At 30.0% G+C, this 15,994-nt stretch overlaps 1 protein-coding gene across 1 annotated transcript in view; it reads right to left on the bottom strand.

Moving 5' to 3' along the window:
* The window catches only part of LOC106466370 (coatomer subunit beta-like), a 48,710-nt gene extending 32,716 nt beyond the window's left edge, over positions 1–15,994 (bottom strand). The window contains exons 1-6 of the mRNA XM_013926653.2: positions 15,816–15,994; positions 8,986–9,105; positions 8,115–8,344; positions 5,907–6,076; positions 4,606–4,813; positions 1,155–1,292 (exon numbers count right to left, since the gene is read on the bottom strand). Coding sequence (XP_013782107.1) covers positions 1,155–1,292; positions 4,606–4,813; positions 5,907–6,076; positions 8,115–8,344; positions 8,986–9,076 — 837 coding nt within the window. The 5' untranslated portion in view covers positions 9,077–9,105; positions 15,816–15,994. The remainder of the gene's footprint in view (positions 1–1,154; positions 1,293–4,605; positions 4,814–5,906; positions 6,077–8,114; positions 8,345–8,985; positions 9,106–15,815) is intronic.

Here is a 15,994-nt window from a genome sequence, read left to right as displayed (position 1 = left end):
CTTCTGTGGCTACAATTTGTCCCAGAAAAGGTATCCAAAGAAGAAACTTAAATGCATTAAGGGGACTATAAGAAAAGGGCTAGGGTTGGAGGCCCCAGAATTCAAGGAAAAAAAAAGAGTTCCAAGAATGAGAATAACTAGTATACGAGTACAATTAAATTTTATACCAGTTTTCCTCCCTGAATTGTTATCATATAAGATAGCATCAGCACACTGAACTGTTGATAGGCATTAGAGGAGTTCAATACAAGTTTTTTAATACACTGACCTAACCCTCTATCCTCTCCAAGTTGTTTTTTCTTTTCAGTCGTTTCTAAGTTGATCACCCACAAAATTACAATGATAGACTGTAATGTGTGAATACCTCCTGATCTAATCAAGTTCCCCACCTGACTTTTGAGTACAAACTTAGAGGATGGTGTGAAGTTCAGTCCAAATGATGTTAAAGGTTAACAATTCAAAGTCAAAATTATGAATGTAGGAAAAAGTTTCATATTTGGCTAGAGCACAAAGAGCTTTCCGGCAATTATATATTTTTCACTAAAAAAAGTTTTTGGTCTCATCTGGGAGCCATTTCAGGTCAAATATTTGGTGATCTACTGATGTGAAACTTAGCTAAATCTTACATTTCTGACACAAACATCCTTACCAATTACTATCATAATTGGAAAAGATCAAGTCAGTAACCTTCTTGAAGTGACTGATTTGACTTGAGCTATCCTAATAATAGATGTTAAGAAACCTCTTTTTTTTTAACAAGAAAACACCTAAAACTTTGTACAAAGGTAAAAATTGTTAAAAATAAATTGATAATACTATTAACTTGCTAAAAACAACTTTAATGACAAGATTTCTTAAAAGTAACCATGCATAAAATTATATCAATATCTACAAAATTGTTCTAATTATTTACACTACTCTGCAAACGTTGGCCTTTTAAACACTTACAGGTTTAATCTGACATTCAATACTTTAATGTATTTAACAGTATAAAAATAGGCAATTTAATCTGTTATGAACTAGTCATCAAAACTACAGAAACTAAGAAATTGTGTAAATGTGGACAAAAATTAAAATACTGTTTTGTATATCAAAATAGTACTGTTGTCAAAATAAAAACAAATTTCTAATCTGCAGTGGAACAAGTGTTCTACCTTAATGGCTGTTGGAGCACTTGATAGGGTGACTAGAGTTCCTGCAGCTTCATATCTCACAGCTGGACTATTTGAGTTCAACAAGTTGTAAATACATCGTATGAAACGGGAACGCTCAGCTGGATTGGCATGACAAACCTTATAATATAAATAAGAAAGTTTTCAAAAAATACACTTAAATAAGTGAGAAAGATATATATCAGCCATGTTACACATTCAACACTGATTTTATATTAACAGTGAATCAATATAAGGTTATTAGATGAAATGTACTTTTAGCATTTAATGAATATTAATGTTTTCTCTATTTTATTCATTAAATAAAATTTCTTAAGGTACATACATCAGAAAAAATTATTTTTTGTAAAATATCAGAATGACCTACAGTGGGCTGTGACAGTATTACAACCACAAAAATGGAATGAAATTGTGCATTCTTACTACATATTTTGCATGAATTTGAAAGTTTTTTTTTGGTATCTGTCCAAATTATTCATTAAAGCCTTATAATATAACCTACAAGTTACCTGGCAAACAAAATAATTAATAAAACTAACAGAATATTAACAGTAGAGTTGATAAATTTGCTGTTTTAATTTGCAAATAGTGACATGTCAATAATGTGTTTTTTATTATTACCAAACAATTAAACATACAGAGCCTTGTCTTTTTCTGCAATATAAATATGCTATTAGTACATCTAATGTAAACAAGCTTGTCTTCATTTCACATCTCACAGTTTACTTTTTATCACCACACTGCTTTTTCCTACCTTAACACACTAGCTTTTTTATGTTATTCAAAGTGATATTTCCAACAATTCACATTATACAGAGTATCTGTAGTAATGATTTGATGTTTGCTACTGAACTGAAGGCATTCACCAACTGGTTTTTACAGACCTGCCTGCCCATAAAGTTTGCTCTCACTAGTGTTCACCTATCAACTGGTCAATTTTCATTAGTGAAAGGGGATTTGTCAGTAGCACGGTGTATTCCTTTTGGAAAGTCTGATTAGCTATCCTTGCTACCTTGTTTTTGTCATGATCACTTATTTCCCCTTAGAAAAATGTTTTATGGGCAGCAATTGAGAACCCACACTCAACACACAATGGCCAGTGGCTTGCTTCCCTTTAAAAGTATGTGCATGCACAACAGAGCAACTGGGCTTATAAGTAGATGCAGATGAAGGACTTTGAACAAACCGAGTACACAGTATGATCCCATAGTTGCCATAGCTATTTCAAAATTACTGTAGCCCCATAGCTGGAAAGCATTTTACTTAATAGTTATGGCAAAATCACAGCAGTAGGCAAGTATGCTTCTACTCTATTTAAAGAGTCATTCATGTTTCAAGTATTTATCATAAAGTGCATAATTTTCCCAAAAACTAATGGAAATATTATTTGCAAAATCATAAAATCTGCCTTCCTAAACCTTATTCTTAATTCTTATTAACAAGGATAATGAAATATTCTTTAAAATTTAAAATTTAGATCAGACTTACTGACCAAGTCTAGTTTACAGCATTTAGAAAGTAAAATGAATTTCATTGAGCAAAAATAAGAAATACAAGTTTAGGTAGAAACAGGATCCACTCAAAAGTTAAATTAGATCCACATGTCATTGATGTGAACTTGTTAACTGCTGCATCTATACAAGAGTCTACATTACTCATAAAAAATTCCTATTTTGTTATATAATCTTTTCTATAATACACTTAAGCTTTAATATTTGTTATTTATAAAATTGATGTTGACAATAAGATACTGGTAAAATATAGATATTTTTTTTATTTTTATGCTAAGACACAGAAGCTTTAAGTGAAAATTTGAAAAAGAAACTGTTATTTCTTATGTTTTGTTATCCTTAGAGCAGAATTTATCATCATATATTTCAGTACTTTTCTGACTGCATCACATGTGAAAACATTACAGTATGTGAAAAGCTTGACCTCAGATAAATAATAAGACCAAGATTACACACTGGTTACAATATATGGTTATAATAATGCACGATTTTTCACAAAAATGCTGTAAAATAGATTGAAAAAAGAAGCATATTTTCCCTGGTTGTTTTATTTGTGGCAATACTTGCAATATCTTATTGATATCAGTATTTTGTTTGTTGGATTTCTGGCCTAATAATTAACTTTTCTCCTTTATAAGTCAATACAGGAGTATGATACAGGTAGTCTAGTCTTAAGGAATCTTTTTTTTTTGTTACTAAAAAATAATTTTCAGATTTTTTTTTATAAAATCACACTCTTAGTATAAAACTAGTAAAAAAAAATAAATCAAGTATGAGGTGCTATACTTGAGTTTCGAAACACTTGTGTTATACCAATTATCAACACACACCTCTATTTTTGGCAGTTAGCAATAAATATTAGTACAGATAACACAAGCCTCACTCAAGGTGTTACAAACAGGACACTGTACTAAGTTACACCAATATATTTTGACAATAGTAGAAGATTTTGAAACACATGGGTATAAAGAAATGACCAAGTCAAATAACCAGAACTAGTGAATTATTTTTTTCTTACACCTTATATTCTATAGTTTCATATGAACAGCAACTTAATGTCTCAGGATGTAAAAAAAGTTAGGGGAATATCATAAGTTAAATATTTCATTAGAATATATCATAAATTAACAGACCTCACTAAAATTAGAGGGCAATGGTTCAAATACAGAAGCTAAGAAATGCACAAACAGAAGTATGGAAGTGATTTCAATGAAAGGTAACAAAGAAAATATTTACATGCAAAACAATGAAAAATAAACACTTGCTAGCTACTCGGCAAATGTAAGCAAAGTTTCATTTTACAGCTTGTTATTGTGAAAACCTAATATATCATTGTTAAACAATTATCTTTAAATATTTTCTCAAGTATTACTTTAACATTCAATGCATATGCACTCCCATATAAGAACGAATATAAATCTTCATTATACAGGGTGGCGCAAAAGTTGCACTCGTAGGAATTGTGAATAACAATAAAGAAACAGGACTTACTTTTTTGTTGTTAAAGTAAATGTTCGAATTGCAGCCATTATCTTGGAATCAACATGTGCGTCAAAGTTAATAGACAGCAATTTGAATGTTTACTTTAATAAACAAAAATGTAATTAATTTTTCTATATTGTTATTCACAATTCCTATGGGAAACAACTTTTGCATCACCCTGTATATCAAGGTGTCAAACCTTTAATTAAAAAACAATTGTTTTAATAATTATGAACATTGACTTAAATTATTTGAAATATAAAAATTTAAACCATTAGTTGAAAAAAAATGTACGCACACAATTTTTTAAAATTCAAATATAAACCTTGTCTCCTTTCATGCTTCATGCGCATTGAAATAGTAAAAAACAAGATAGCTTTACTGACAATTTTGAAATGCTAATGAAATGGTAAAAAAATATGTAATCTACTGAAACTGACCTTGTAGATAAGCTCTACAGTAATTAACTGAAGGATGTCTCCAAATGAATGAACCTGGTCTACACATGAGCTTAGGTAGCTTAAGGCTCTCTCCTGATCAACATGAATTAGCATCATGAAAGCATTTCTTTTACAAGACATGTCCTGCTCTGTTTCTAGAAAGTTTGCCACAAGTTCAGGAGCATCCGGTATCAAGAAGTCAAAGTTTCTACATCGACATATAAAATACTCTTGTAACATATTTCATATTATAATAAAATATTAGAACATAAAATATTGAACTTGAACTACTAAGTTCTCAAAAAGTCTTCTAACAAATTACACATATCCACTTCCATATATCCTATACATGTTTGCATTTATTGTCCTTCTAAACTTTTATCCAGTAACAGAATAGCTAAAAAAAACACAACAGATAAACAAATAACTGCATTTTAAATCATTTACTATTTTAAAGTCATATTATACATTTTTTATATATATTTGTTATTTAGAATATTAGAGTTTCTTGTCAAATTTTCAAATTTCACTATATGCAGCAATACAATAATACATGTTCTTGAAGTAACTTCACAGTATTAAAAAATAATAGTATCAAATTAGAAGACTACAAGAACTTAGCAGTGACTCAGATATATGAAGAATACTTAATGAAATGTATCTATTACAACTTAACATTTTAGTTATTATCTCGACCACCGAAGGTGGACAGAGGTTATGTTTTTACTCCTGCATAGGTATGTTTGTCAGCAAGATTTCTTGTAAACAGCTAAATGGATCTGGACGAAAGTTGGTATACATTTGGATTGCGAACCAACATAGGAATGATTAGTTTTTGGAGGGTCAAGGTCACACCAAGGCCAGAAAAATAAATAATTCCCTATCTGTTAAAATGAGGACCAATTTTTCACACTATTTTTGCTCTATAACTATCAAAAATTATCAGATTTTGATGTAACTGAGTGTACATATGTAGAATATTATTTCTCATTGTTCTGCCAAAAATGGTCAATGTCCATTAATAAATATGGTCATATGGAGACATTTTAATATTTTTTGAGAGCCAAATATTTTCAACACTTCATGGCAGAGGTATGCACTCTACTGGGTGTCCCTCTAGTTTTCTTATATTTTGAGTTAATTGTTTCTGTCACATCATATTCCAAGTTTCATCAGCTCATTATTATTATAAGAAATACAACTGAGTTATTGGTGTAAACATCTATAAACATATTGGGTGTCTTTTGCAACTATTGACATCATTAATTCACAGATCTTATCAAAATTAATAGCTGTCATACTTGAAAATGGTGAAAATTGCTAAAACAGCATTTCTGCGCACATATGAATGTCGGTGCTCTAAACATGTACGAATTGCAGGCATAAGTGGCTCTAGCAACTCTGGTTCCTTAAGTTTGCACAAAAAACGGAGTGTTGAACCCCTGATGAACTCATTTGGATGCTGAAGGTCCTGAAAAGATAATTTATTCCATTTAGCATTTATTGTTTTTAAGAATATTAATCTCAACCAATTTTGTAAAAAAAATGTTTAACAAAGAATAATATAGTTACAGGAAAAATCAAGTAGATAACTGATTCACTGCATTAATGAGTGCAAGAAAGGCTTAACTTATGTTACACCTTATCTACAGTTAGTAAAGCAACATCACATTCTTGTAACTTATCTCTACACAAGACTGCTCTTAACTCTAAAACGCCCAAGTGCATATATTCAATAGACCTGTCGTGTGGATTGTTTTATTGTGTTGCAAATACAAAACTACCCGAGGAAACTTGAGATGAACTTTCTACAGATTACGCAGCTTCTGTTAAATAAAATATATGTGATATTTGTACAAACTGTTAGCTTTGAAGATTCAAAAAAAGATTTCCTTATGATTTTTTTTTAAGCATGAATTACTAATGCTTATTTTTGATGTAGATTTCAATTATAGATTTTTGTCTTCCCACACTCCTGTAAAGCTTTCCCGTAGTTTGGGTTTCACAAAACTGTGATTTTGTCTTTGTTTTAATTTGAAAAACACCTCACATGGTTAGTGTTTATGATCACTAAAGTACAATGCAAATAACTATTTTATCATACTACAATGGTAAAGAAGCGAACTTTAACTGTTAATCAGAATGTTTCATTTAATACATTTATCAAGTTTTAAACATGTTTTATACTCATTTATATAGTTTTTTCAGCTATTCTTTTTGCCCATTCTAGCAGTTGCATAAGTCAATAAAGCTTATTGTTAAGACTGTAATAAACAGTGGCTTTGTCAACAAAACATAACTTCATAGAGTCAAGTGCAAAATGATCTAATGAAACCTAGAAATTCACATGATATTGTTCCACAAAAACATCTATTTTCTTATCATACTGAAATATTATAATTCAAATAGTGTAAAATGATAATGCAAACTTTTGCAATGTTTCAAAAATTTAAGAATGTGGTTGTGGCAGAAGTTGTTAACTAACATCTTTTCTTCTAGCAAAATGTTACCAAGCTAGACTTTTATCACACTGTTCTAATTTATACACAAGCCTTTTGAACTGGAAGCCACATTGGTTGTAGTTGAAAAAAACAGAAAAGTGCTTTAATTACTGTTTAGATCACTAGACTATGACTTCTCAAAACTGAAATACATGCAATTTACATAACACTATGACAACTGAGGTTGCAAAACAGTGCGTGGTTAACATAGATAAAACTACAATTATATTGATATTACAAGGTTAAAATTGGCACCATTTGGTTTAAAATACAACTATTTTGATTTTTCTCCCAAGGGGCTATGAGTGCCTTATCATGATACCAACACAAAATCAAAATTTGTAATTTTTCAAATTTCTATATGTAGAATTAAGTATTGTTAAAAGAAAATGTGTTTAAGCATGACTGAGCATATTTTCTATATACTGTTTAATTCAATCGTGCAATTTTGCCCTTGGGCAATGTGGTGGACCTCACTGAGAACCAAAAAATTCTTGGACACCTAAAACAAAGAATTACAAACTTTACGGTTGACAACTTAGAAAAATTTGATGGTAAAGATTAGGCATAGATTTAAAGACTGAAAGCATCATATATACGAAATCTGCAAGTCATATAAAAACTATTACAACAAGCAATTTAAAAGCACATGTATCAAACATGCTACAATCCTGAAAGCATCATATATACGAAATCTGCAAGTCATATAAAAACTATTACAACAAGCAATTTAAAAGCACATGTATCAAACATGCTACAATCCTGTAGGACAATTTCGAAAAAAAAATCATCACTATAAAATTCAATAAAAATACATTACACAAACCCCCAACATCTAAAGGTTTACATTCTATGTATTATTTATGAAAAAATTGAATTTTTAGCCAATTTATTAACCAGCTTGTTAACTAGATGATCATTTAGTATTTTGTTACTTCAGTTATAGGCACTGGAGTATGTCCATCATAATCATAATAACAGGGTAATTAATACATTGCAACAGCTTGCCTTTCTATATGCATCACACACAAGAATCATCTCCTGCAGCAGTTTTCCATCAGGAGTTGTTTTTGGTACTATCTCCCAAAAAATTAGCAACAGTTTTTTAATGGTATGGTCTTGAAGAGGCAGAACAAAACGTATAATAGTCATTAGCAAATTTGGGAGTTTTTCTCCATTCAGCATAAGGTGAATAGTTTTCTTCAGAGCTTCAATTTTAGCTGTTACATCTCCCTTTTCTGTGAGGAAGAAGTAAAATACAATCTTAAGACCTTAAAGCAATAGTTGTATGGGTATTTAGTATTAGTTAATCTCAGGTATTTAGTGCAACATGCTAAAATTTAAAAAATATATCTTAAAACTAAGAACTAAAATATTACTTTACTAGAATTAGAGAAAATGTGAGAACAAAAATTATTGTTTAGTAAGCCTTATAAACAAAACTGTATATAAATTTAGCAACTACGCAAAACAATGTTTTTTTTGTTGCTTTTTTACATGTGAAATTCACGTCAAACACTATAATGGCCTTCTGTGCTACATTAAATATTTCTGGTCTAATTATCAAATACATGTTTTCTTATTTTTGATTGTGGGACACTTACGCCAAAATAGTGTTAGCAATTTCAATAATTGGACAAAACCATAGGAACAAGATGATCAATACACATGTATATTATGCTTTCTGGAACTTAACTCAAATATTCTTTGATATTTCATTTTATAACTTTCTCACTTGTATATCATGTACCACTGGACAAAAATTTATCTATCCTACTCAGTGTTATATGGAATGGAAATAGATATTTAGTGGTATGTATTTATTAACACAATTAGTTAGATACTTTATATAGAATACTTATAATAAATATCCACTTACCAAGGTCACTTCTTAGCTGAAGTTCATTTGGTGGCTCAGAATCTGAAGTTACATTTATGAGTGTGTAACAGGTCTGTTCTGTTGATGCCATACTGATTTCTTGGGCTTTATTCTTATTTTCTGGATATGCAGACAGAAATAAATAGATAGTTTTATTTAATTTAAACTTGGTTTGAAAAGTTATTTGCAACTTGGCTAATTTTGTATACAAATAATTCTTACAATTAAATGACAGTTTCTTTGAAAACTTGCTCATACACCATATTTCACATTTACCAACCTTCTTTTCCAAAATTACGACATTAGAGGTTAAATATTTTTATATAAACTCTTTTCTTTTTCTTTGTGTCCAAAACTCTAAAGAAGTAATAATTTCCTATCTCTGTATCATTTTTAAATAAATATAAGTCTAAAATGTGCTTGTGATATCTTGCATATGACCATAAAAACTATTCTATTGCTTATCTGTACGAGAAATAACAAGTAGTATGTCATTGCTATATGTGCAGATAGACGTGTAGCAACAAAGCTTTGTTTTCACAAGAAGTGAAATAAATCACACATGGTGAACGTGAAAAGTTTAGTGAGTGGCCATCATCAAGATAAAGCATTTGGTTTGTACTTTAACTAATTCAATCATCGATTTATATTTTTATTTTTTTTACACTGCTTATACCTTCTTAATTTAAACCTACCACATATGAAATATAACTGTGAAATTATACGTGTTAACACATTAAATTTCTTTCCAGTAACGTGCAGATCATAATGGTTTGGGTTATAATTTCATGTTTCACAACACTATGTATTAAAAACTGTAACTGCACAAATTTGAACGGATGTCACTACTTGTTATGTTTTGACCATATTCAGTTTTTAATCATATTTTGCAATTTGGTACATGACAACTTTAAAACTAATTTTCCTGTCAAGTCTTCATTTTGTTACAAGCATAGCTTAATTTAAATATTCTTATTGTCCAATTTTGTAAACAAAGAATGAAGATATGGCATCAGCCGGCTAACAGCTCCTCATGGACTATCTGGCAGAGGCTGTTTACTGCCCTTGTGCATTTTTCAAACGTGAAGGATTGATAATACAAGAGTGGTTCTGGTGTCTCAATACTGAAATACAACTTATAAGCCTGAACAAAAGTTTTATCTGTGGTCGAACATTAGTAGTATTAGCAAAAACAGTTATTCATACATAAAATTTCAAATCATGTAAAACATCATAAAAAATTAAAGTAAAAAACAAATTACCACATCTAGTTGGTTTTGTAATGTTCTTTCATAAATATATTGTTAAAGATATAAATGTGTGGCAGGTTAGCCCTCTTTTACTACAGTTTTGAAGTTTCTGTATTACTGTATCATTATTAATGGTATCACATTGAAGTCCTGGTAACTCGTATGGTTGAACACTGGTTTCAGGATGCTAATGTAAGTTGCATATCATGGGTTCAAGTAAAGATAAAAATTTTTCTTCACTTGTAGTTTTCTCATATTCTTACAGTAGCAAAAGTTTAACAATCATTTGGGCACCAGGTTTGGTCCTCAGAGAAATAATTCTGCCAAAAAACAAATCCAAATCTAGGCCTCCAAAGCTTGTAATTACTACCTCTAAAATTCCATCAAAAATCACCCAATAGTGGTGTTAAAGTTCAGAAGGTTGTGGAGATATGATATATGGCTTAGTAAGTGTATAAATAAAGTGTATTACCTTACACTTACTATAATTAAAGGTCATTTGCCAAATTTGTCCAAGTCAATCTATAGCACCCCAACATATTCAATGACCCAAATGATATTCTTTCATCTTCCCTTTTCTTATGTTTTTTTGTAAATTTAGAAATTTTTCTGTCCAAGAAAGTTTTGCATAAAAAAGTTTGATGAGGGACAGGATATGATTCAGAATATAAGATGTTTAATATTATTAAGATTAAGTCTTTTTTTTAAGGCTGTGTCTTGTTTTTAATGAAGCTAACTTATTTTGCAACAATTCAATGTTGTATGCTTATTTTTAATATTTTATCTGTGCACAAGTTATTTAATTTATTTAAGATTTCTTAAGTTCTATCTTGCTATATTCTCCCCTTTTTAAAACTTTTTTTACTTAATGTTAACTTAGCATATTTAAAGAACAAAAATGAGTCAAAGAAACCCAATTTTGTATCACAATGATATTTGTTACCACTACTACTGTTCTCTAGTAGATATTTTTTTTTTAAACACAAGACTTGATTTACAAGTTCCAAGCTAAAATAAGACTTATTTTATTATGTCTCCTTCCCCCCTCCAGTAATTAACAACAAGTAAAGAGTTAAGGTTATGGGTCTAAACCTTGAATATTTTTGGGATTGTGCTAATCTACATACATTTATGTATTATGTTCCAACAAAGTTTGCATATCATACAATATGTGCTTACTTTAAATCACTAATACACTCCTGTTATCACCACAACCAAGACCAAATTTCCAGTTTTCAGAGGGTGTGGAGGTTTGTGCCTTGAACATTTTGATATTCTATCTAGTCTGTGTTCAAGTTATACTCTTGTTCTTTGTTTATTGATACTTTAGTAACTTGTATTGGTTCAATATATTATAAAGATTATTTTGTATTGTTAACTTAGTATATGCAGGGCTCTAGTTAACCCAAACCACGAGAATTTGTCAGGGCATATGAAATCTGACCCCCGGGTACCAAATACACACCACAAAATGCCCCATACACAAGGCAAGCACAAGTACATCACTTTCAACTTTGTATCATAACAAACTAAACAACATGCAGTTTGCCCACAACTGTCCACAATCAACTTCTAAAAGGTTTCATTAAGGATAATGTTGTACGAAAATAAAGCCACGTGAAAGTACCATATGATTAACCCTTTCACCTTGGGTAAGTCAAAAGTGTGCATGTCACAACCTTTCACAGAGTTACATTCAATAGTTTCAACTACTTTATTATCAATGTATATGAATAAACGATGCTACTATAGCGTGAGGTCTACCTCCCGTTAGTACTATAGCGTGAGGTCTACCACTGCATTATCCATCCCTCATGGATATCACACATTTCCATACATTTATTTTAGCAATAAACACTTAATTTGTACATATCCTAGGAATGACTTAAATAGATTATTGGTTTTCTAATTAAATTTATATTAAAGGGGGTAGGCGACATATGGCGGTAGACCTCACGCTAACGAGATAGACCTCAGGCTGCACCTGGGTAGGCGACATATGGCGGTAGACCTCACGCTATAGTAGCACCGAATAAACTTTGCATCAGAATATAGGTAATAAATCAAAATTTAGTATTACTTAAGTTTAAAGTTCTGAATTTAAAAGGAAATATTTAAAACAAATTCTCAATCTCCCCTAGTATGAGAATTGTAAAGTTTGTTATATGTGTCTTCCCTCCTCTCTAATTTTTTTTACCAACCCTCCATGAAGTACGAAATTTAATGTAAATTACTCATTATAATGTTGTCATCATTCAGGTGAAGCCTTCAATCTTAATTAGCTACAGAGCAATAAAATAGAAAATCAGTCCCCTCTTGCCACACTTGTCTGTCACATCCTCTCTTTCAGAATTTGCCATTAGTTCTCTCTGACATCTAAAACTATATTATTTATAACCAATAGAAAGCCAAAGTTTTTGTCCATCAAATAAATGTTGTATTATATTACATTGTTGTCTGTATAGAGAATTGTCTATTTTCCTTCTAGTTAAAACTTTATTTCCAAGGGAAACACATCAACGATCTTAGATAAATTTTGAACGGCTTTTGTCCTACATTTAAAAAGCCAGAAAAATTGTGATAGTTATGGAACACTGTTTCCTTTTTGCACATTATTATTCTGTGTTCTTTGGTGCATTATTTAATTAAATTATTTAATGCAGCAATAAAATTATTATAAAAAAGTAGGGTTAAGTTTCATTGACAATCAAGAGAAGAAAAAAAAGATCCAAGTAGGTACTTTATTTCTTGTTTTTCATGTGTATTCTTTATTTGTTATTATAAAAGTAAGTACATTGTAAAAACTGAAAACTTTTTAGGATTGCTAAAGTAAAATAAATAATAATATTAAGATTTTTTTTAATGAGGTATTCTTGTGAGTAATCAATGCATTATGTAATTCAATACCCTAATGTGAGCTGCATGTTCTCCATGTGATTTGCAATTTATATGGCATGAATAATAGTTAGACATGGTTCAAAGGGCAATAAAACAATAAAATGTAAGTAAAAATTGATGTATACTGTTACAAGTTTTAAGCTACTTAGGATAAATAATTGTGGTTTTCTGTTACAATTTGCAGCCTTTCCAGAAAGAAAATAGGGGAAATTTATAATTATTTCCTAATTTCTTATGATGGTTACGAGGTCGGTCAAATCAACTGACCTCATATAGAGTTAGGGTATAGAAAATAACAGGTAAAATATAAAGTTTTTCTCAAAAGAAACATTTAATATTTATTTAGGAGGTTTAAGGGACTACGTGAATGATATTTGGAAATTTTCAGATGAAAACTATTTTTTAATTTTATCATGAAAATTACTTTGCATTCATAAAGTGAAACAACATGCAGTGTAAATTGTAAATAAAATTTTTCATAGAATATTAACATGCTCTTTTCCACTTGCAGAAGGTAAACATGAAGTGTACATCGTAAATAAAGTTTTTCATTAACATTTAAGAGCTTTTTTTCTCTTTTTTTGAGTTTTTGAAATTCTACCTATGGGATCCTTGAAATTCTCACTACAACTCTCGAAAAAAAAAAGTAGAGAGTCCAGGACACTTCACTGTGGAACCGAATTGGGAACCCTATATATGGAGTTTGGACTAACCTAAATCTCCCAAGATAAATGATAATTGCCATATATTATTGGGAATACAACTAAAAATATCACTAACATCAAGGATCTAGATATGATGAATCAAGCAACAATCATAAGTAAGAACACATAAACAGTATATATTCATTATTGGATTAATGTTTAATTCTGGTTTATAAAGTTTACTTTGATCATAAATTAATTATAACCACAAATAATCCACAGAAATTTCCATTTCCAAGTGCATAATTTTACCCCTCTAAGTATTAAATTAATCTTTCACATTCTGATCATTCACTAACACTGCCAAGGCTCTATTTGATAAAAGAATCATTTACTGTATGATAGTTATTTTTTAATAATTCAGCTTCATCAACAAGTTCTGAATTACTACTTTCCCAAGTGCTTAGCTTTGAAGAAAAGATCAAAACAGAGGCTGTGTTGCTGTTTTTTTCATGTTTACACAAATTTTGAATTTAACAGCAGGAAAAATTAATATTGCTTTGTATAACATGTTGAATTTGATGAAATCTCCTCTGAACTTCTGTTTCCAGATTTGGTTTCCCCTAGCTATGACATTTAGTATAATATATATATTAAATATTTTCAAAATGGAAAAGATACACAGAGGAGCAGCTAGAAAGATGCTTAGATACATGTAAAATTTTAGAACTGTTTTCTTTGTAGCATAAGAAAGATTGAAAGTGGGACTGATTCAGAATATCATATGTTTAATATTGTTAAGAGCTTTGACAGACTAAGCATAAAAATTACAGCTGGTGACTTATGTATACATAGGTCATTACATTGAGAATAGGAAAGACAAACAGAACATCAAAATGGTAGGCACATTTTAACTTCTTTTTTTTTTAAATAATGCTGCCATTAAGTTAGGGACACCTGATGTACAAAGCAAGACAAGTTTAAATCAAATGCAAATACTACTTTCATGAGATGAAGAATTTAATTACAAGTGTTTATAGGCAACTTTTTTTTATGTTACATTGCAAAGAAAGAAAAATAACAGATTTTCTTTTCCTGAAAATACAGGTGAAAAACATTCCTAAGTTTTCATGTACCCAGAAGTAGTCATCAATTAGATTACATTTAAAAAGTCATCTAACAAGATTTCAATACAAATTTGGGAATTTTCTTGTTGAAAGTAAATATTTGATAATTTTCTTGTTCAGTATGAAAGATACTTTTTCACAAGATGTTTTATTAATCCTACCATTTGGATGCTTCAACCTTCATAATAGGTATCTATGTAAACAGCATTTAATCATTACACACGTGTAAAAAATCAGTGCTTGTTAGTGTTACTTTTCACCCAGTGAATAGTCTGTGTGGTCTATTTAAATTAAAATTACTGAAATAAAGAAACTGAAAATACAAAACTTCAATATTATTACTAGGCCTGTTACTGTGTTAGAGGATTGCAGATTTAAAATTATAATTTTAAAACCTAGATGTTGACTTATTCTTAAAAAAAAATTACTTAAAGTTGCAATGAAAATTATACATCATGCACTTTTTATAAACTTAGCTCGTAACTTGTAGTCTGAGTGACAAGTCTTACTTAAGTTCTAACTTTTGTTAAATTTAAACTTAATTAAATTAAAGTTATAAGCGGTACTGACTTTCAATAAGTATTACTATTAGCATATTTGCAAATTGCAGTATTGGTAACTCATAATAAGAGTCATATGATATAGTCATACCTGATGTAATCATGTAATGTATGCTATAACCTCTAGTATCATGTATGCATAGGCATGTAAAGTCCAGATAACATATTTTTAATTTCCTTTGTCGAACATGAACAGACACATGATTGTAGAGTACTTAATTTAATATGTTTTTCATTACTTCTAGTTCTACTACTAGTACTACCACTACTGGTTACTCTAAACCTAACAGTAATACTAACAATTAATATGAACGTCAACGAGAAAGGATAAAATATTTTCATCAATCTTACCTAAAACAGAATCTGCCAACTGACTGATTGAAGTTTGGCCAGTAATGCCGAAAATAGGGCTTATCCCAAAAACACAACAAATGCCAATTTATAAAAATACGATAATTTTTTAATAATCATTCACTGAATTCCCGGAACGAGATATTCCATAATTACGCACCTCTAACGTTATTAAATAC

Source organism: Limulus polyphemus, unplaced genomic scaffold, assembly GCF_000517525.1.
Source record: "Limulus polyphemus unplaced genomic scaffold, Limulus_polyphemus-2.1.2 Scaffold73, whole genome shotgun sequence".
NCBI lineage: Eukaryota > Metazoa > Arthropoda > Merostomata > Xiphosura > Limulidae > Limulus > Limulus polyphemus.
Note: the sequence above shows the minus strand (reverse complement) of the source record. Positions and strands in the feature narration are given on the sequence as shown.